The 19,808-nt window shown below is 31.2% G+C and overlaps 3 protein-coding genes across 5 annotated transcripts; all 3 read left to right on the top strand.

Annotated features, from left to right (window-relative positions):
- Positions 1-1,788: 1,788 nt before the first annotated feature.
- LOC100785024 (probable ubiquitin-conjugating enzyme E2 16) lies at positions 1,789-5,959 on the top strand. Its single transcript, NM_001367928.1, has 6 exons — positions 1,789-1,899; positions 2,011-2,114; positions 2,230-2,332; positions 2,420-2,483; positions 5,257-5,345; positions 5,581-5,959. Exons 1-6 carry the CDS (start codon positions 1,870-1,872, stop codon positions 5,674-5,676), a joined length of 486 nt encoding a protein of 161 aa, NP_001354857.1. The 5' UTR covers positions 1,789-1,869; the 3' UTR covers positions 5,677-5,959.
- A 6,361-nt stretch (positions 5,960-12,320) lies between these two features.
- LOC100784496 (floral homeotic protein DEFICIENS-like) lies at positions 12,321-14,939 on the top strand. Of its 3 annotated transcripts, none has more exons than NM_001414715.1 (7): positions 12,321-12,770; positions 12,873-12,942; positions 13,020-13,081; positions 13,191-13,296; positions 14,059-14,100; positions 14,242-14,286; positions 14,439-14,939. In NM_001414715.1, the coding sequence occupies exons 1-7, from the start codon at positions 12,583-12,585 to the stop codon at positions 14,538-14,540; spliced, it is 615 nt and encodes a 204-aa protein (NP_001401644.1). In that variant the 5' UTR covers positions 12,321-12,582; the 3' UTR covers positions 14,541-14,939. The 3 variants fall into 3 exon arrangements, with proteins under 3 accessions (NP_001401644.1, NP_001240232.1, XP_006572851.1); NM_001253303.3 differs by having other exon boundaries at positions 14,393-14,939; XM_006572788.3 differs by having other exon boundaries at positions 12,326-12,770; positions 14,396-14,862.
- A 2,834-nt stretch (positions 14,940-17,773) lies between these two features.
- On the top strand, positions 17,774-19,563 carry LOC100811366 (receptor-like protein 43). Its single transcript, XM_003516505.5, has one exon. The coding sequence runs from the start codon at positions 18,202-18,204 to the stop codon at positions 19,465-19,467; it is 1,266 nt and encodes a 421-aa protein (XP_003516553.2). The 5' UTR covers positions 17,774-18,201; the 3' UTR covers positions 19,468-19,563.
- Positions 19,564-19,808: the final 245 nt, after the last annotated feature.

Genomic DNA, 19,808 nt, shown 5'->3' with positions numbered 1-19,808 from the left:
ACGTCTTATTATTACTGATCATGACTATCGATATTTTTTGCATGGGTTCCCCCCTCTCTATTATGATTATATATATTCTATATGCTGAAGATTCAAATCCTTTTACAACTATTTCTGTAGACTTTTGTAGCAAGAAATCGAAACTTCAGTTGGAGGAAGGTAAAATGTCTTGTATACATTTTAATTTTTTTAGTGATTATTGCCACGAGGAAGGTCTCTTGGCAAAACAATTTGGAATATCTTATGTGGAAGGGAAAACAAAGAGAGAAAGATTTGTATCAAAAGAAGAATGCATTACTTAGAATGTACACGTGAGTAATCCCTACAAGATAGTAAAATAAGGAAACTTAATTTAAATTGCACTTTGACTTTCCATATTTCCGTATATAGGAGTATGTAACAAATAAGTAAAATAAGATTTTTTTTAATTGTCATTAATTATTGACATTTATATAAGATCTCTGATTTTTTGTTATTATCATTTTAAAAGTCTATATCTACAATTATTTTTAATTAGTTGATTCAATAAAGAACTTTTACACCAACAAAATATAAAAGTTAGTTTATGTTTTACAAAATTAAGTGAAAAGTTAGTTTATTAAAAACATATAAAATGATATAAAAATAATAAAATATTAATTTATTTCAAAAAGTAATAAGAAAATATGGTAATATATATTAAGAATAAAAAAGAGAAAAATATAAAAAACTAAAAGTTAAAAATTAATATTTTAAAAATATTACTTTGATTATGTTTAATAAAACATGTTGAAAAATTAGTTAAGACTGAAAAGTAACCTAGAAGCTAAAAAGTTAGTTAGAATTTGAAAGTTAAAAACTGAAAAATTAATTTATTACATTATAAATGTTTAATAAAACTAAAATAACTAAAAGTATAAAATTACAAAAAATAATAAAATAATAATTTATTTTTAAAAATAACTAAAAAATTAAATAAATATATTAAGAATAAAAATATAAAAAATTAAAAGTTAGCGTTATAAAAAATACTGTGTCAAGTAATGTTTCAAAAACTATTAAAAATTATTTTAAAAAAACTTATTTATTAAACAATCAAATAATATTTTTAATTAGTAAAAAAATAAAAAAATTAACTGAAATATTTTTAAAAAATATTATTAAACTCTTAATAAAAAACTGATAACAGGAAAGAATATGAATAGACTTTATTGATCATTAATCATATTCATCTCTTACTATTTTTTTTATCAAATAGTAATCGTGAAAATCCATTATTTTTAAAACAGTATACATGTTTTCAGATTTAACTCCTTGAAATGAGTAACAATAAAATAAGTAATGTTAGCTGTTAATGATGAAAATTAACAGTTAAATTTTTAACTCATTATACTTAATTATTCTTATATTCACATAATATTAATCATTAATTTTCTTATCAACTATGTTAAAAATCACATTTATTATAATTTTTATTATTAATAATATAAAAATTATTAAATTAACAGCATAAAGAAATTAAATTTTTATAAATTTATTAATTTTTATAATAATTATTTTCAAAATGTCATAAAAGTGATTTGAATTTACATTCTTTTGGGAGGAAATATAATTTAGTCAGTTGGATAAGTTTATGAATTATGATAAATCTTCTTATAAAAAAAAAACTTTATAAATTATAACACTGTATGAGAGATAAATAAATAATAAAAATATTATAACCGTAGTCGCCGGTACCAAAGTGTCGTCAAACCCCTCTCTTGGTTTCACATTTCGCTATTTAATACACATTTTCACTACTCTCTCTCTGTCTCTCTCTCTCGCTTTCTTCTTTTCCTTTGTCAATTGAGAATTGTTCCTCTCTTCCATTCGTGTACCCGCAAAAGAATCATGACGAGTTCCTCTGCTGCCGCTCGCAAGGTTAGCCCTAAAACCTAACTCACTCTCTCCTTCGATCCTCCCTCTCTGCTTGTTCATTCGTTTCTTAGGTTGAATTGGGATTTTATTTGATGATGATGATGAATGTTTCAGAATCTGAGTAAGATTGCCTGCAATAGGCTCCAGAAAGAGCTCGTGGAGTGGCAGGTCAATCCCCCAACTGGTTTCAAGCACAAAGTCACCGACAATCTCCAGAGGTACCAGATTCTTCTAATTCCCCTCTCAATCAACACCCTAAATATTCTCGATTTCCTTCTTCCATTGTTCCCTTTACATTGTTTTTTGTTCCTTTGCTTTGTTTCTCTCTGGAAGGTGGGTGGTTGAAGTCACTGGAGCTCCTGGGACACTTTACGCTAACGAGACCTACCAGCTTCAGGTCGATTTTCCTGAGAATTACCCGATGGAAGCTCCTCAGGTTCTTCTTTTGTCCCTTTCATACATAAATTTGTACCGACTTTTGGTTTTCAGTGATGTTATTCTTCTGTTATCCACGGTTTTGCAGGTGATATTCTTGCATCCGGCTCCGCTGCATCCCCATATCTACAGTAACGGCCATATTTGTTTAGGTATGTATATGAATTTTTCACTTACCGTGTTTTGTTGTCTAATCTTATGGGATATTCTGTTTGTTAGTGTTATGTCCATTTTTTTTTGTTTGTTTATATTCTGGCACACCCTTTTGGTATATGGTTTTGTTATGTGTTGTTGCTTGTATTTTTTGTTTGTTTTGGCTTTTATGTTGTGGATTGTTTCAGATTCTGACTTTTGTTGTAATCTGCTTCGGACTTTTCTTTGAAGTCTGGAAATTCAAAAATTATGATTGCTTGCTGTGAATTTTGGGGAAGAGGATGGCAATCGGTTGGTTACTTGTTTAATTTTCTGTAGTACCTGAGGAAATCAATTTATTTTGTAATTTTAAAGGAATAATTCTATCTTTTTCCTAACAAAATTCTCCTAATTCATTAAAAGAAAATATTAATGATCGGGTGCATTTGAAGTTTCGAAGACAGTGAATGCTGTTACATTGTTGTTGAATACTTAGTGCTTTGAATAATTAGGAATATTTGTTAGCAAGATACAGCATTTTTTTATTGAAAATAGCTCATATTCAAGAAGTTAATAAAATTTAGAAAATGGATGAAACAAGAGAATCTTGTAGTAAATGACCTTGACTTTTTGCAGATGTGTATCTCCCTGGTTTGGCATGTCCAAGAATTTAATTGGACCATAATACAAGTTTAAATATGTTAGGAATGCTATTTTATGGTTATGATGGTAACCTAGCAAAACTATAGAAAAAGTATGGTATATCATATATGTGGGGAATAGAGAGAAGTATGGGTCCTTTGTATCTTACAAAGTGATTTTCTTTTTGGTGTTTCCATGCCCGCATATCTTGTTTTGTGTGGTTGTTAGAATGGTATGATTCACTATTCAAATTGCACAGTTGGATGCAATTTGCCTAGCTAGTAATTTGTTTCTTCCAATAAACTGTAGATGGCTTTGAATTGTGTGATGCATGCTTGAATTGCTGTGATTTTATATCATAGACATGAGACAAATGATTCAATAATTTGTTCGTTTATTTTTTATTTTTCATTCCAATATTCTTGAGAAATTTTAAATTCAAAGAAGCTCAAATTGTCAAATGAAAAGAAAATTTTCGTTCCTATTCTTTGTTTTTTATACTTTAGAAATAGGGACTTCATATAGTCACTCATTCACTTACTCTATGCACCCTATATGGTTGTTCTATTGCTCCATTCTCATTCTTCTGAAATAGAAGCTTTAAAAGTCACCTGCTTACTCTATATGCACCTTAATTTGCTGTATCATTGCTCTGTTTTTCAAGCAGTAATGTAACATTATGTAGCTCCTAAGGCTAAGGAGAAGCAGGATGATTTCTCATAACTTTGTACCGTTTTTGACAATAGATTGCACTTAGGATGCACTATCATTTAATAGGAGCATGTAAGGAATTATGATTTATGAATTCACCTGACTTGGCTTATGATGATATTATGGTATTATTGGAATTTACTTTTTCCTTGGTGATTTGTGAAATATAAGTACTATTTGAGACTTTTTGAGTATTTCCTTGATGTTTTAGGTGTTGAATCATGGATATTTAATTTTTTTTTAACTAATGTGTTATTTAAAAATGTATATATGTTATAACTCATGTTTCTAAAATTGAACAATGATTCTTGATATGATTCAAGATTTGACAACTTTTAAGTATATTTCAATGTTCATATTCATCTTTGAAAATGTCTCCACCTCCCTCACGAGGGTCTAAATTTGGGTTTGATCTACTTCTGTTGTTTTCTTTTTCTCTCTATCTATTCTGGGATGAATTGTGTAGGAGTTTGTACTGCAAAATGGTTTGACTTTCTAAATGAGTTGTATGATATTTGATTAAGTGAAATTGTACATGACTGGTCAGGCAAATGCTTGTTTTGTCTTCCTTTTTTCTTTTTTTTGCTGTTTCAGCAAATTGTTGTCAGTCATATCAAGAAGTTTCTGTAAGGCTTCTCCCCCCACCCCAACACCCCTTTTTGTTATTAAAAATAGGCATTTGAAGAAGGGTAGCAATGGAGAGTGGGTATAGTTGAAGTTAAGAATCCATTATTTTCTCCTTTATTCATTCATGCCTGTCTAGATATCTAACTCTTATATTATAAATTTGAATACATATTTAGATGCACATCTTCTCAATTAGACATTTTCAATCTCATATTTAGACGTGCATTTCATATACTATCCCCATACTTCCCAAATAATTGCTCTTAACCATCTTAAATTATCATTATTTTATTTTTATTTGTATACTTAATTTTCTTAACCATCTATTCCATTTAATCTAGCCCCTTTTATTTATATCTCCAAATTAATTTTCAATAAGTTTTTAAAAGAAACTGTCAATAGTTAAAAACAATATTTTATTACTATTTAAATTGTTCATTTTAAATAAAAAATGTAATCTATATATTCGTAGATACTAGATAGTAATTTATTATGAATTTTAATTGTATAAAAGAAAATATTTATCCCTTATAATGTACTTGTTAAAATACTAGTTGATGATAATTCTCGTTATCATTCATTTTGGGGTTAAGATATGGAAGGGATTTAAGAAGCATCAACCTTTTGCTTCTGGCGGATAGAAAAAAAAAACTTTTGCTTCTGGGAATTTTATGTGCTCTGAAATCCCATCTATATTAGTGTCATACTTTATAGTTAACCATTTTTTTCTTTTTAAATTTAGATAAAAGCATGATTGACTTGGTGTTGGTTTTTGGTGGTGAGCTGACATTTGATGTGCTTGACATCATGCAGATATATTGTATGATTCATGGTCCCCTGCGATGACAGTTAGTTCTATCTGCATCAGTATTCTCTCAATGCTTTCAAGCTCAACCACAAAGGTGAGAATTTATTAACCATGAATCTTGTATTTTCCTAATTCCTTTTGTGCTATGATAAGATTACTGGACCATATAGGACATGCTATATTTTTAACCAAGGTTTTAAATAAACATTAATTTGATAAATGATTGGTTATTATTTAAGATTCTACTGGTGAATTTAGGTAGGTCATTGATCCATCATCAAATGGGTGTCATTTTGGCTTAATAACTCATTTCTTGATTTCTTTGGCAGCAACGCCCTGAAGATAATGACCGCTATGTAAAGAACTGCAGAAATGGCAGATCACCCAAGGAGACAAGGTGGTGGTTCCATGATGACAAAGTATAATAAACCAGTTTCTCTAATAAGTCCACAAAAGTAGAGTAGAGGATTATCCTTTTGAAAACAAAATGAAGAAATGGGAAAATGCATTTTGAGAAACCAGGATCCCTTTAAATTAAATGGATAATAACTCTGCTGTAAATTGGCATTGCCTGGCATTTGTAAAGGAAGGGGAAACTATGTGTCTTAAGCAACTTAAGGAGCAAACAAACTCAACATTGTGGTTAATCTCACAGCTACTTGGATGTGGATATAGAATGGTCTGATTAACCCCCGTATTGACAACTTGTGTTTAATACTTCTTTTAAGAGTTGCCCATTATATCTCAGAATTGACTATATGCATTGCAAATACTCCCCCATTATATCTCAGAATTTGATTATATGCATTGCAAATACTCCCCATTATATCTCAGCATTGACCATATGCAATCCCCATTATTTCTCATAATTGACCATATGCATTGCCAATATTCCGAGTATTGATATAGAAAATAACTCCTGATATTTATTATTTATAGCACCTAGTGCATTTTGTTCTTATTTTTTTGGGAAGAAAAATGGTTAACCCTTCTTGCCCAAAAGAAATAGAATGGGAGACAGTTATTCGCTAAACATTGCATTTGTTTGTGAAGACTGCGCGTGAATAATTCTATATCTTCCAAATAATTATTATGTAGAAATTATTAAACATTGTTAGTTTTCTCAGTTCTTTTTTTGTTTAGTACTTCTGTTTCTAGTAAGGATATAAGATATAGGATTTGTCAGAAAGGACAGGTTTATTCATATCCTTCAGTGAAGGATTAGGATTCTATAAAGTTGAAAATTTAACTGTGGATCGAAATTATAAAACTTTTTTTTTTTTGCAGTGAATAGTTTTATATCTTCATAATAAACCAGCATAAAAACCTTCAATAAAATATTGAAAATTTTCTAATATTTGATACCAGAAAAATGTGTTTTTTATTTCTTATATATATTTTTAATCATGTTATTAGTGCAAAACATCTATTAGCTTTGTTCATGATAAATTTTCGGTGAAAAAATCTGATTAGTCACCTTAATGAGGTTTTTCTTAATTATTTTTTATTTATAAGACTTGAATTTGAGACATATTTTTTAACTATTTTTCATTTATAAGATTTGAATTTGAGATGTTGTTTAAAGGAATTGAGTCTGATGTCATTAAAATTAATTATTTATTTGTTATTTCTTATATTTTAGTTCCTCCAAACTAAAATTTACATTTTTTAGTCTCTCAAATTTTTTAGATATATTTTTTTTTAGTTTATTAGGGTGGAAATAAACAAGAAATATTCAAAAAAATTGGTAGAGTCAATAGTTTTGAGGTTGCACTCAAGATATCAAAGATTTGTGTGGAAAATCTTCAGCCGTCCATTGTTTTACAAAACTAAACATGTGCCCATGTGCTCCTTGTGTGTCTTCTTCCTTGCAAGCTGCAACTTGGGGACTCATGCTCGTGCTCATGTTGGGTTTCTCTGTCTTCTACCTCTCAAGCTCCAACTTTTCGTCTCAATGTAGCTTAAATTTGTGTGATTTGTTGTGTACTAGACACGAGTTAATCAACTATGTGCAGGAGCATAATCAATTATACTTGGCGTGTGTTGGTACTTGTATACAAGGAATGAATTACTCTATTATGTGGAGCAAAATTGATTATCATAGTGTCCGTTTGATTCCGCATCGGAGGAGGGAGGCTATATGTGTGATAATTACGAGAAAACTTGAAGCAATGAATACAAGTTTCTGCAGGCAATTGGATTTGAATTTGGTTCTACACTCATGCATAATCAAACACACATAATCCATGGTGTAACATAATGTGTGTCCGGAATGGTGTTAGTGTCTATTTTTTTATTTTCATGTTTAGTTTTTATTTGGATTAAATATGTTTTTTATAACTGAAAAATAGGTCATTTTTAGAGTACTATTTCAAATTTATTTTTTGGTCAATTATGTATTTAATTTTTTTTTTCAATGTAATATCTATCGTTAGTCTCATTCTCTTAAGTGATGACGTGACAGATAGAGTGTCACATCATCAAGCTTAATCACTAACACATCAGCGTCACATCATTTGTTATTATTTAAATTATTTAAAAATTTTAATTTTTTCTTCCCCTTCTTATTCTCTTTCTCCAATGATTTACCATCGTCATCCAACCCTCACACTGAGGTAGCTACTTGCCAGCACCTTGAACGAAACAAATTGCACACCGAAAAGTGGATGTGCATGTTGACTCGACTCGACTGCAGCAGGTTTAGGCCCACGCACTCCTTGCTATTCATGGGTGAACACCATCACCCAATCCTTGTCACAACACGTGCTAATGATCCCATCCATTAAGCTCTAGATTCTCGATGCGAAAATCGAGTCGCTATCCCCAATTCCATAAATCGGTCTAGATCCTTCACCAGGATTACCGACTTCTTAGTCGTTTCCGTTAATAGAAACTTCAAATCCGAAGGAGGAGGGGAGGCGGAGGCTGAGATCAGTGCCAAGGGAAAAGTCGACGGCATGGTCAACAGTGGTGACACTAGATTGAGCGACAGTGGTGGCATGGAATTATTTTTTGATGGAGGAGGAAAAGAAGGAGAATTGAAATTTTTTAAATAATAAAAAATGATGTGACATCAAGGTGTTAGTTATTAGACTTGATGACGTGACAACATGTTATGTTATCACCTAATAAAATGAGACTAATCACAGATATTACATTGAAACATAAGAAATTTTCAGGTAGGTAATTAATCAAAAATAAATTTAAAATAATAATTTAAAAATAATATATTTTTCATATATTTAAGGCTTCTTATTTTGATGCAAAAGTTAACAATAGTTGTTTCACAAAATTCACGTCACGTATAAACCAAAATTTTATCCAAATATGCTAATAATTAATTATGGGGAGATACGTCAAAAAATATTAGCATTGTAAAGGTAAAATGATGTTTTTATTAATATTTAATTTTTTTCTTTCTTTCAGATCAAACAAACTAATAATTTTATTTTTGCTATATTTTTTATTATTTACTTTTTCTCTTAGTTTCTTATCTTCCTATTTCCATTCGTCTTTCCATTCCTCTGTGTCCTTACTATTGTGAATGTTTGGGTTACGGCTTTTGAATACAAGAGTTATTATATATATATATATATATATATATATATATATATATATATATAACATTTTGTCTTTTTATTGTTCTAATTTTTTGATAAAATAAGTTTGGGTTTTTGTAAAATTTGAAAAAAAAATAATTTGGTCTTTATGATTTTTTTTTTATTAATTTGATTCTTATAAAAATAAAATATATTTTTTATAGTCTTCAATGACAACTTTGTTAGACGGGTCTTCAATAACAACTTTGATAAGTTTCGGTGACAACATATTTTTTGATAATGTATTATTTTACTATTGTTTAATTTCATCTTGTCCCTTAATCTCATGAGAAAATCACACAAAAAATAATAAAAAATTATAATTTTTGGCTAATTGCATCTAACAGAGTTATTACTAAGAATTATAAAAAAAATATATATTTTATTTATACATGAATCAAATTAATATGAAAAATTTTATGAATAGTAAATTATTAGTAATAATAAACATACAAAACATATTTTTTCCTTAATTTTACTTATTACATCATTATTCTTTATACGTCTCTCTCATCCTTTCGCCCCACTAAAATGCTGTGCACGTTTATTATTATTTTTTCACATAATATAAGTATATGCGAAAACAAAGGCAGGCAAGGTTTGGGTTTCATGTCCAATCGAGGTCCATTGACACGGTCAGAATTTAGACTGAACGTCAAATCCAGCAGACCTACGCCTAGCTTCTGTCTGCTGTGGCTCTGTGCTTCCACAAATAAACAACATTTTCACGCCACAAGGAATCCATGCACTTGCTTTGGTTGGGTTATTAACATAACAGATGATGAAAAAAGAGAATCAAAACAGGATTGTGGTTAATTACTGGGTTACCAAATAACAAAAACAGAATGAATGATAATAAGGGTTTCAGAGTAATACTTGAAAAATTAAAAGGATAATGATTAATAAATTAATAAATATAATTTTTATTAAAAATGGAGTATATTTATAACATTAAATATTACATTTTTATTTTCAATTTCTTAATCAATATACATAAAATAATGAGTAATAAAATTATATTAATTATTAATTTTTATGCTCCATCTTGTATAATAAGAATGTTTGCTTCTTTTTTTTATCACAAGTATCTATATTTATATCACAAACAGAAGAATTTTATGAGTTGTACTATTCCGATAACAATTATTTAATATTTTTTTTACCTCGATCTATTATTGGTTATATCATCTGTCACGTTTTTTAGTTTTCTATATGTTTTTCATTTATCCTTTTCTCAATTATTGTTGTAAAACTGGATACATGATTTGTTCTACAAATAATAATATTGTTCACTTATGATAGATAGATTGAGACGATGGCATGATTGATTGATGAAATTGTATCCTTCCCCGAATCATCATGCAGCCAATGTCTTACAAGTTTCAGCATCGATCTTAAGCCTTCATTATTTATTGCACAACAATCAAGGAAGGGAGAAAATATAATAAACGGGTAAAGAAGCCTTTGATGGAGAGACAGTAGAGGTTCATACTGGTGGTTGTTATTAATGTTACTAACACGGTAAATTTATTTATTTTTTACTGAAAAAAGATAAATTTATATATATATATATATATATATATATATATACTTTTTTTGTTTCTCTTTATCAAATTATATATCTGGTCTTGTAAACCAAAAATTTATAAATCTCATCACGCACGTCTCGTTTTTTTAGTGAGTACTCTTTCCTTTTTCTTTTAATCTGTCTCACGTAAAAATTGACTTGAAATTTTATGGCGTAAATAATGTTACTCCTAATTATATAAGATCTTAGAATGAGAAGCAGCTTGAATCAGTGGTAAAAAAAAACTTACAATTTACAGTGAAAATCATGTGATCGAAGTGAGAAAGGCAGGAAGGAAGGAGAAGATGGGACGGGTCGTACGCAACCCAACAACGTTAATATCTTCGAACTTTCTCTATCACATTGCCGTACCGTGCCTCGATATTCATCAGCGATTAATAATAATCTCTCCCTCTCATCCAAGTTTAAAATATTTTTTTATAAGACTTAATTTATAATATAATTTGTTATTATTTTTAGATTGGAAATATTTCTTAATTTAAAAAATAAAAAATATATCAAAAAATAATTAGGAAATAGAAAAATATTAATTAAAAGAATAATTATTAAAAATTATGAATTTAAGATAAATTTATTATTATTAACTAAATTATTTTTTTAATCATAATAAATTAGATAATTAAATTTTATATATAAAGAAAGGAGTAATTTGTAAGCAGTGACAAGCTCAGGTAGCTATACAACCTATATATTAGTAGTGTAATGACACCACATGCTCATACCGCCACTGTGCTGTTTGCTTTCAACATCATTGTGTTGTATTGTGTTGCTGATATATACCTGATAGATAGATAGACCTACTAATTGAAACTTTGAATGTTCTTATCTTATCTGTGCCTTAAACCTTAATTTGTCTCATTTGGGTCCAATTTATTCCCATATTAAAATAAACACAAAAGGCAAAAGTTGGAGTGGAAAGCATACGATGGTTAGGTAAATATTTTACATGAGCAAGTTATGGTCATCAGCATGTGTTTGTTGGGAAGTTTTATCAGTGACGAAAATGATTATAAAATAAGTTTATAAAACGTGTAAAAATATCATGACGGCAACTCCATCACTCTTATGTAAAACTAGGTAAATTAATGTAGCAATTTTAATGCAATATGAAATTGTGAGGTTATTTAAAAAAAAAAATAGAATTGTTAAATTGGAGAAACAACTTACTTACTGAAGTTGTTTAAAATAATAAAAATGATATGACATTATATAAAAATATAAAATTTAGTGTATATATAGAAACTCGCTTGAGTTGCTCGGTTTAAAGATACTCTAAGGGTCGTGTTTTATTGTGATTAGTGAGTTGATATTTCTCCCTTCAGTCACCCCTTGAAAATGAATAAACTACTGTACTGGTTTTCTTTGTGTCTTGCCCGTGTTTTCTTCATATGTTGAAACAGAAGAACCTTTTTAATCCCAGTTATATAATTCGTAAATTAATCTGATATCCTCAATTAACCTGAGTGAGGAAATCTACTTAATTGAACTAATTATAAAACTTCCAGTGTCACCATGACTCAAATAAAGCACGCCGGAAGTTAGTAGGCAACATTAAACACCGCAAATAGCCATCAAGCTTAAGCATGAGAAAACTCAATGCAGAAAATTATACATATAGTACTACTAATTGACAAAACCACGACCAATTCAACCAATGGTTAATTGCAACTTTAACAACATGATTAATCTTAAGCTCCATCTCAACTATATATGATTAATTAATTAAGACTACACATATGTATGTACACGAGGGTGAAGTTTAGTATTAATTAACACATTGATAATGATTTAAGCAAGTGAAGTACTATATATGAAGGTTAGTATTTAACATAGATTGTGGCAGTGTCCAATAAATAGAAGCATGAAGAGGTCGCTGGATATTAATTAAAGGGAGGGTACCAGCTGTCAAATAGTGCTTTCCACACACTTTCACCAATTTATAAATTATTTGCAGTTACACTCCAAGTCTACTTTTTCTTTGGCAGCTTAGCCTTCCTATTTTGGAAACCCTCTTCACTGCTCTCCCACCTTTTTTGTGTGTATGTGTATGAGCTTCTCTTCTACTCTATTCACTGCACTCTTATTAATAAATATCAGTGCTTGGAAAGCAGAAGAGAAGATCCATAGCTAAGATAGATCTCGAGATGGGTCGTGGCAAGATTGAGATAAAGTTGATTGAGAACCCCACCAACAGGCAAGTCACCTACTCCAAGCGAAGGAATGGTATCTTCAAGAAAGCTCATGAACTCAGTGTTCTCTGTGATGCCAAGGTTTCACTCATCATGTTCTCTAAAAACAACAAGATGCATGAATACATTAGCCCTGGCCTCACGTCCGTACCCTACTCTTTCTATCTCTTGTTGTGGAAAATCACTTCTTTTTTATTTACTTATTTTTTTCATTCCATTTGGTTGTCATCACTTGTGTAAAATAGGACAAAAAAGATCATTGATCAGTATCAGAAGACTTTGGGGGATATTGATCTGTGGCATTCTCACTATGAGGTTAACCAATCACTCTTCTTAATTTCTCTCTCTTTTGTTTTGCTTTCTGACTTTGTTAGGTTTTTTCTTGGTATCAGAAAATGCTTGAAAACTTGAAGAAGCTGAAAGATATTAACAATAAGCTCAGGAGACAGATCAGGTAAATAAAACATGAAAAAAATAGTTGATATTCTTTGTACACGTGTTCACTGTTTTGGTACGGTTGAAGTAAGCTCATTGGTGGAGTTGTGTTGTGTGAATTGAAAAAGGCATAGGATAGGTGAGGGCTTGGACATGGACGACATGAGCTTCCAGCAACTGCGCACTCTTGAAGAAGATATGGTTTCATCCATAGGGAAAATACGCGAACGAAAGGTACAAAATTCTTTCACACTTGCTTCAGTTAATCAGTTTTTGTTTATGAGCTAAAATAATACTGTATAGCTTCTTCAAACGCTGTAAAGGATTAACACAGCAGCATGTTAAAATGGAAAAGATTTCCCTAACTACAAAGTTTGAAGACAGTCAATCATGATTTAAACCTTAATAAGGTCCAATAATCGGATTAAGTCAAACTTTCCTTCTTAAAAAGTATTGCATTTCTATGAATCCAAACACACCATGTGACTACCAATCATATTGTCATCCACAACTGCTCCAGACTTTTCCCTTTCACTAATTAAGATGACTTCTTAAATGGCCTCTAAAATTGGAAGCTGGAAAAACGTAAGTACAGGACCAAACCTGTGAAGAAATTAATTAATTATGCAGAAGAAGAAAGGTGCCAAGATATTTACCATACTAGTTACTAAAAGAAAAAAGAGCACAACTTATCTAGCGGGACAAAGATAATGTTTCTTTAGTTAAATAGTGGAATGGTAAAGGAGTTTAGGGTTAATGTGGTTTGACTTCGTTCAATTCAGTAGTTTCCCATTTCTTCATCCTTTTTTTATAAACTATTAATTTTCCTTTCTTTTCAATTTTATCTAGCAATATTTTTGTGTTGTTTCTTCTCAATAAAAAGGAATCGTAAACCAACTCTTTAAGTGAGATTGCTGATTTAGCTGCGTGACTATTTGTCCTTAGGCTATAAACTGACATGTTGTGTTTTTTTGTGCATGCACTTTTATTTCACAGTTTCACGTGATCAAAACTCGGACTGATACCTGTAGGAAAAAGGTCAGCAATATATTGTAATGATTAATAAGTAGCTCAAGTTTAGTAGCATAATTAGTACTAATTAGTGCTTTTCTTGGTTATGGTCCACTCTTTTATCTCTTGATAATCTGATGAAGTTGATGGGAATAATATAATATACAGGTTAAAAGCCTGAAGCAGATGAATGGAAATCTGCTGCTTGAACTTGTAAGAACTAGTTATTTCTTTTGAGTTGAATATAATAGATATGAAAGTTGTTGCATATATATTTTGTTTTTGATTTGGTTTCATTGATGTTTGATTGAATATTAAGAAGGAAAAGTGTGTGATCCATCCACAATTTCTTTTGCACGATGAAGGAGACGAGGAATCAGCAGCAGCAGCAGCAGCAGCAGCAGTTGCACTGGCCAACGGTGCCTCCACCCTGTATGCATTCTGTCATCAGCACCATTCTCATCTGAACCTTTTCTCCCACCATTCTAATGGAGAAGAGCAACCCTTTAAAACTGATCATGACCTTCGCCTTGCTTGATCCAGTGCAACAATTAACTAGCAATAATGTAAATTAACTAGCTAGCCAGCACTAAGCACTTGTTATTTATGCTTTAATTTGTATTAATTGGACCTGTTAAACCCAACTTTGCTTGCAACCTCTCTAGTTTCTATCCAGGTAGAGAATTAGCTAAGCTTATATAGTGTTTGGCAAGAGCGTGCTATGAAAAACAGAAAGACTGTACTTTATTTGTTATTATAAGTTTACATTGAGTGATTATGTTATGTTAATTGCTTGGTACGTTGCTTAAGTGTAATCATTCTACTTATAGATAAAACTAGTCTACCCGACCCGAGTAGATAAAACAAAATCAAGATTTATTAAAAATTAATGATGTGAGAGCACATTTTTACTTTGTAGGTTTTGTTAATCAACAACTTTTCAAAATAAATTATTCTCTTCAATAACTTATGCATATCAAATTAATTTTAATAATCTAATCATTGAATTAAATGTTTTTATTGAACAGACCAAGTCTATAATTTTTTATATGATTTTGTAAGAATTTGATACTTATAATTTGTGAACAAAAAATACTTGGATAATCTAATGAGCTTATTCATCAAAACTGCCCATTTAACCTATCCTTTTATTAGTTACTGCACTTAATCTATCACGTTTAATCCACCCCAAAAAAAAAGCAAGCTTAGGATAAGTTGATCCTATGAACAAAAAAAATATTTCAAAACTAATGATTTTTATTAAGTTTTGATATTTTATTTATTTGATGTTTTTTTATATTCTTTTCGGCTTGGGTGGGCCAAATTACTCTAATTTTAAATTTTTTAATTGAGTTAGTGGATCACCGCCCAACTCCAAAAGGGGTGGATTAAGTTTTTAAATTTATTATTAAAAAAAAAACAAAGGAGTCAATTCAACCTGTCTTATGCAAGTGAGAATCAATTAAAATAAAATAGAGCGAAAACTCAAATATAGTTTTATAAGCAGCATAAAAATAATCTAATTCAAGCTATTTTGATTTTAAAAAACTAAATTAAAAGTAAATTTAAAATAAATTTATTTAAATGTTAAAAATAAAAAAAATCACCAGATTGAATCCAATATTTTTTTCTTGAAAATAGAATTAATTAAATTCATGAACACTATTTTTCTATTACCGATTCTCCAAAGCTGAAAAAGTATGTGTATGTTTGAATTCATTTGTGGAAAAAATGTATTTCAACAATTTATTATATAACATGAAATAAACTCTATGTTTATATCTGACGAGTGAAAACTGGTTTTGTGTTAATTTTTTTTGTATTATATAAATAACCATTGTTTACAGTAAAATTATAGAAAGGTGTGAAATTATTTCTAATTACTAATTTTATATTAAAAACCTTTAATTATTAGAGATAAAAAAAACCCAAAAAAAAATATCTGAATTTTCCGCAGAAAATTTGAAAATTTTCTTTATTATAAAATGGGTTGTTTTCTAAGAAAAATAAATAAATATTATAATTAAATTATCTTAACGTGAAAGAAGGCTAACAGAGACAGCTTTTCTTGATTCAATAGCTTTCTTAAACTAAAAAATATATGGCAAAGATACTCTTAATTTTTTTGGTCCAGTTATATTATTTAAACTCACAGTGTACCACTAGTCCACAAGTCCAAAATAATAGAGTTAAAAAAACTGGTTAAGTGCAGGCCTGGTCCCGAGACAGGTTAGCCATATCACCCAAACTGGGTCCAGCTGCTGAATTTAATAAATGGGCTTAAAAATTAGAATCCTAACTTATTCATTTAATAGTTAACAGTTAAATAAGGACAAATAATAAAAAAAAGGTAGTTAACTTGTTATGCGGTTCAACTTATCATTTCATTCCCCAAACCTTGATCCATTGGTTTTTCCTCAAGAACTAAAAATGTAATTAAATATGTTTATAATAAAATGAGAGAATTTTTAAAAATTGAGATTTTAGACGGTTGTTGTTTTACAATTAAAAGAAAACTCATCCGGGGCAAACCTTGAAAATGTCAATAAGAATGAATCTTTAAAGGGAAAAAAAGAAGAAGCAATAAAAAACCAAGAAGGAAAGTTGTGCATAATTTTTTTAATTCGCAAAACCAACATCAAAATCTAGGCTAAATTTACTTAAAGATGAATTTGCAGTGGAATTAGAATATAATGAATACTCTAGAATATGGTTTGCAATCCTAAACTTAAAGTGTAATAAATACAGTGTTGACATTTGTAGAATAATAATTTTATTACTAGACATGTGTGAGATTTATTAGAACAGAAGTCGAAAGTAACTTGGGTTTATAATTGTTGTTCATCTAGCAATCATTGTGCTGATGAGGAAATGACATGTACCAAATGCATGACTTTGGGCGACACCTAATCCATCAAATACACTGTTTCTTCCAGAATTACTAATGGTTTGATAAGTTGGTTGGAAGCTCCAATAGAAATTGTGCTTGTAAGAGATAGGCGAGCCCTCTGAATGACTTTGCCAAAATTGAAAGTTTGTTAGTTATGATAATCATAAAAATGTCTAAACACAAATAACTATGCTTTAGCATTGGGATCCGATGCCCAATCCACTTTGCAATTGCAACCACCGCTATCGCACAAGATGCCACATTGCCTGCCATTTGATTTACTAATCCTCACCAACCTTAAGAACTTCCTTCCATCCCACCACTACCTATTAACAACAAGGCCCATTTGCTAGTTGAGAAATTTTTGCTTTATGGGGGAATTATAGGTTAATTTTTCATGTTTTATATGTATTTTAAAAAAATAATATTTTTAAGAAATGATATTTTTTTATTAATTTTTTGCGAAAATTTCTCACAAAAGAGGTGAAAATTTAACTTTTTAAAAATTTTAAATTACAGTAAATATATTATGTTATTTTTTATTAAATTATATAATATAATAAATAACTACAATGATCAATAAACACATACGTAATTTTATAATTCTTAAAAAAATTATCTAAAAGATAAAAATAACCTATTCTACGTCCCCTCGTGAAACAATAATATTAATATTAGGAAACTAGCTATTTCAGGTTTTCCATTCATACCCCATTCTTTTCTTAAGTATATGACATTTCCAAGGACAAACTATCAACGTTGGATAAGAAGCGGGGCCAGAAGGAGAATCATACATAACGGCTAGCCCAGCTAGAGAACAAAAAATACATTAAAAATTAAAAATAATAATGTCCGAAACGAAACTAACCCGAGATTCATACATATAAACAGCGAAGGAGTCGTTACCATTTTACCAAGACACAACACTCTCTGTGCAAACAGCTAGCAAAGAAACAATAAAAACACAGACACAAAAATCTGAATGTGGAAAAGTGTTGGTGCATCGGACAAGTTTCTGAGTTGAATCAGCTCCGCCCGTGAAGCCAAAAAGATCTCTGACCACTTTGAGTGGGATTGAAGCCTACGCTCCACACAAAAAAAAAAAAAAAAACTCACCTTTTTCTTCCATCACCATCAAAACTCTCACTTTCACTCCGCATCCAAAGGTCCTGATTTATTGCCCACTTCCTCTAATTTGCCTCCAATTCCACACACAGAGAAGAGTGAAAACATCGCGAATGGGGACTCTCTGCTTCCCTCTATTTGCGACCATGGCAATTTGGGGGCTATTGTTAGGAGCAGAATCAAAAACACATGTCGGAGATGCAGAGGTTCTGAAGGAGCTGAAGCAAGGTTTGGAGCCTGGTTCGGTGAAGCCAGGCTCGTGCGTGAGCTCCTGGGACTTCACCTTGGACCCATGCGACAACCTTTTCGGCGACAAGTTCACGTGTGGCTTCAGATGCGACGTCGTCGTTTCGGGGCTGAGTCGAGTCACGGAACTCGCCTTAGACCAAGCTGGTTACTCTGGCTCCCTCTCCTTCACTTGGAACCTTCCTTATCTACAAACTCTCGATCTCTCCAACAACTACTTCTCCGGTCAAATTCCATATTCCTTCTCAAATCTCACTCGTCTGAGCCGACTCAGTCTCTCGTCCAACTCGTTCTCCGGCGAGATACCCTCTTCTCTCGGCACACTCTCCAACCTCCAAGAGCTTTACCTCGACAACAACAACCTGCGAGGAACAATCCCACAAAGTTTCGACAACCTGGCCAACCTTAAAAGACTCGAACTCCAGTCAAACAAACTCAACACCCGCCTTCCAAACCTGGGGTCCCTAAGAAACCTTAAATTTCTCTACCTAAGCGACAACTCCGTCACTGGAACATTGCCGGCTTCTCTCCCTGTTTCCTTGGTTCAGATTTCACTCAGGAACAACAACTTAAGCGGTGTCTTAGTTGGTGAAAGTTTCAAGAGCTTGACGAGGTTGCAGGTGGTGGATTTCAGCTCCAACCAATTGAGTAGTGCTGTTCCCTCTGTTTTCTTCCAGCTTCCGTCGTTGCAGCAGTTGACACTGTCCTTCAACGAATTCACGAATCTCGAAGCGCCTTATAAGGGAACGGAATCTCAGAGCGGGCTTGTAGCGGTTGATCTGAGCAACAACAGGCTTAAGGGGTTTTTGCCGTCGTTCATGGCGGTGATGCCGAAGCTTTCGTCGTTATCGTTGGAGAACAACGAGTTCACGGGGAGAATACCGACCCAGTTTGGGGTGAAAACGGTGTTTCCCGAAAAGGGGGTGTCTTCGTTCGGGAGGCTTCTGTTAGGTGGGAATTACTTGCTGGGAGGGATACCTCGACCCTTGTTAGCGCTGAAACGCGATTCTGCGAACGTGAGTTTGGTTGATAACTGCTTATACAGGTGCCCTCATAGTTTCTTTTTCTGCCAGGGTGGCCAACAGAAGTCCTTGGCACAGTGTAATAGATTTAGCCCTGCCTCCACTCCTTAACCTCTTTAACTTTCACTTCTAGATTCTCTCTGTTTCAACTCGTGTATTGTATAGTTCTTTTCTTTGTTGATTTATGGTGAGAGATCTTGTCTTAAATGCAACACAATCATCACAAGGTTTGCCTCAACGCTAAGATCCACTGCCAGATTTTGTCTCTCCTAGACGTTGGATTTGCAACCACGTGACCCCTTATCAAGATGACATTCCATTTTTTTTTAGGTTAAATTACTATTTGGTTACTTTAATTTATTATTTAAGTTTATTTTTTTAATTTAATTTGATTTTCTAATTTTTAAAATCGATTTATTTTAAAAATATATATATTTTGGAACGGTTTAAAA

This window comes from Glycine max, chromosome 1, assembly GCF_000004515.6.
Source record: "Glycine max cultivar Williams 82 chromosome 1, Glycine_max_v4.0, whole genome shotgun sequence".
Taxonomy (NCBI): Eukaryota; Viridiplantae; Streptophyta; class Magnoliopsida; order Fabales; family Fabaceae; genus Glycine; species Glycine max.
Note: the sequence above shows the minus strand (reverse complement) of the source record. Positions and strands in the feature narration are given on the sequence as shown.

Excerpts from the sequence above, each read along its gene's own strand:
- LOC100785024 (NM_001367928.1), top strand. The coding sequence starts at position 1,870 with ATGACGAGTTCCTCTGCTGCCGCTCGCAAG. Across the intron at positions 2,115-2,229 it reads GTCACCGACAATCTCCAGAG|GTGGGTGGTTGAAGTCACTG; the intron begins GTACCAGATTCT and ends TCTCTCTGGAAG. Across the intron at positions 2,484-5,256 it reads TAACGGCCATATTTGTTTAG|ATATATTGTATGATTCATGG; the intron begins GTATGTATATGA and ends GACATCATGCAG.
- LOC100811366 (XM_003516505.5), top strand. The coding sequence starts at position 18,202 with ATGGGGACTCTCTGCTTCCCTCTATTTGCGACCATGGCAATTTGGGGG.
- LOC100784496 (NM_001253303.3), top strand. The coding sequence starts at position 12,583 with ATGGGTCGTGGCAAGATTGAGATAAAGTTGATTGAGAACCCCACCAAC. Across the intron at positions 13,082-13,190 it reads AAGCTCAGGAGACAGATCAG|GCATAGGATAGGTGAGGGCT; the intron begins GTAAATAAAACA and ends GAATTGAAAAAG. Across the intron at positions 14,287-14,392 it reads GAAATCTGCTGCTTGAACTT|AAGGAAAAGTGTGTGATCCA; the intron begins GTAAGAACTAGT and ends TTGAATATTAAG.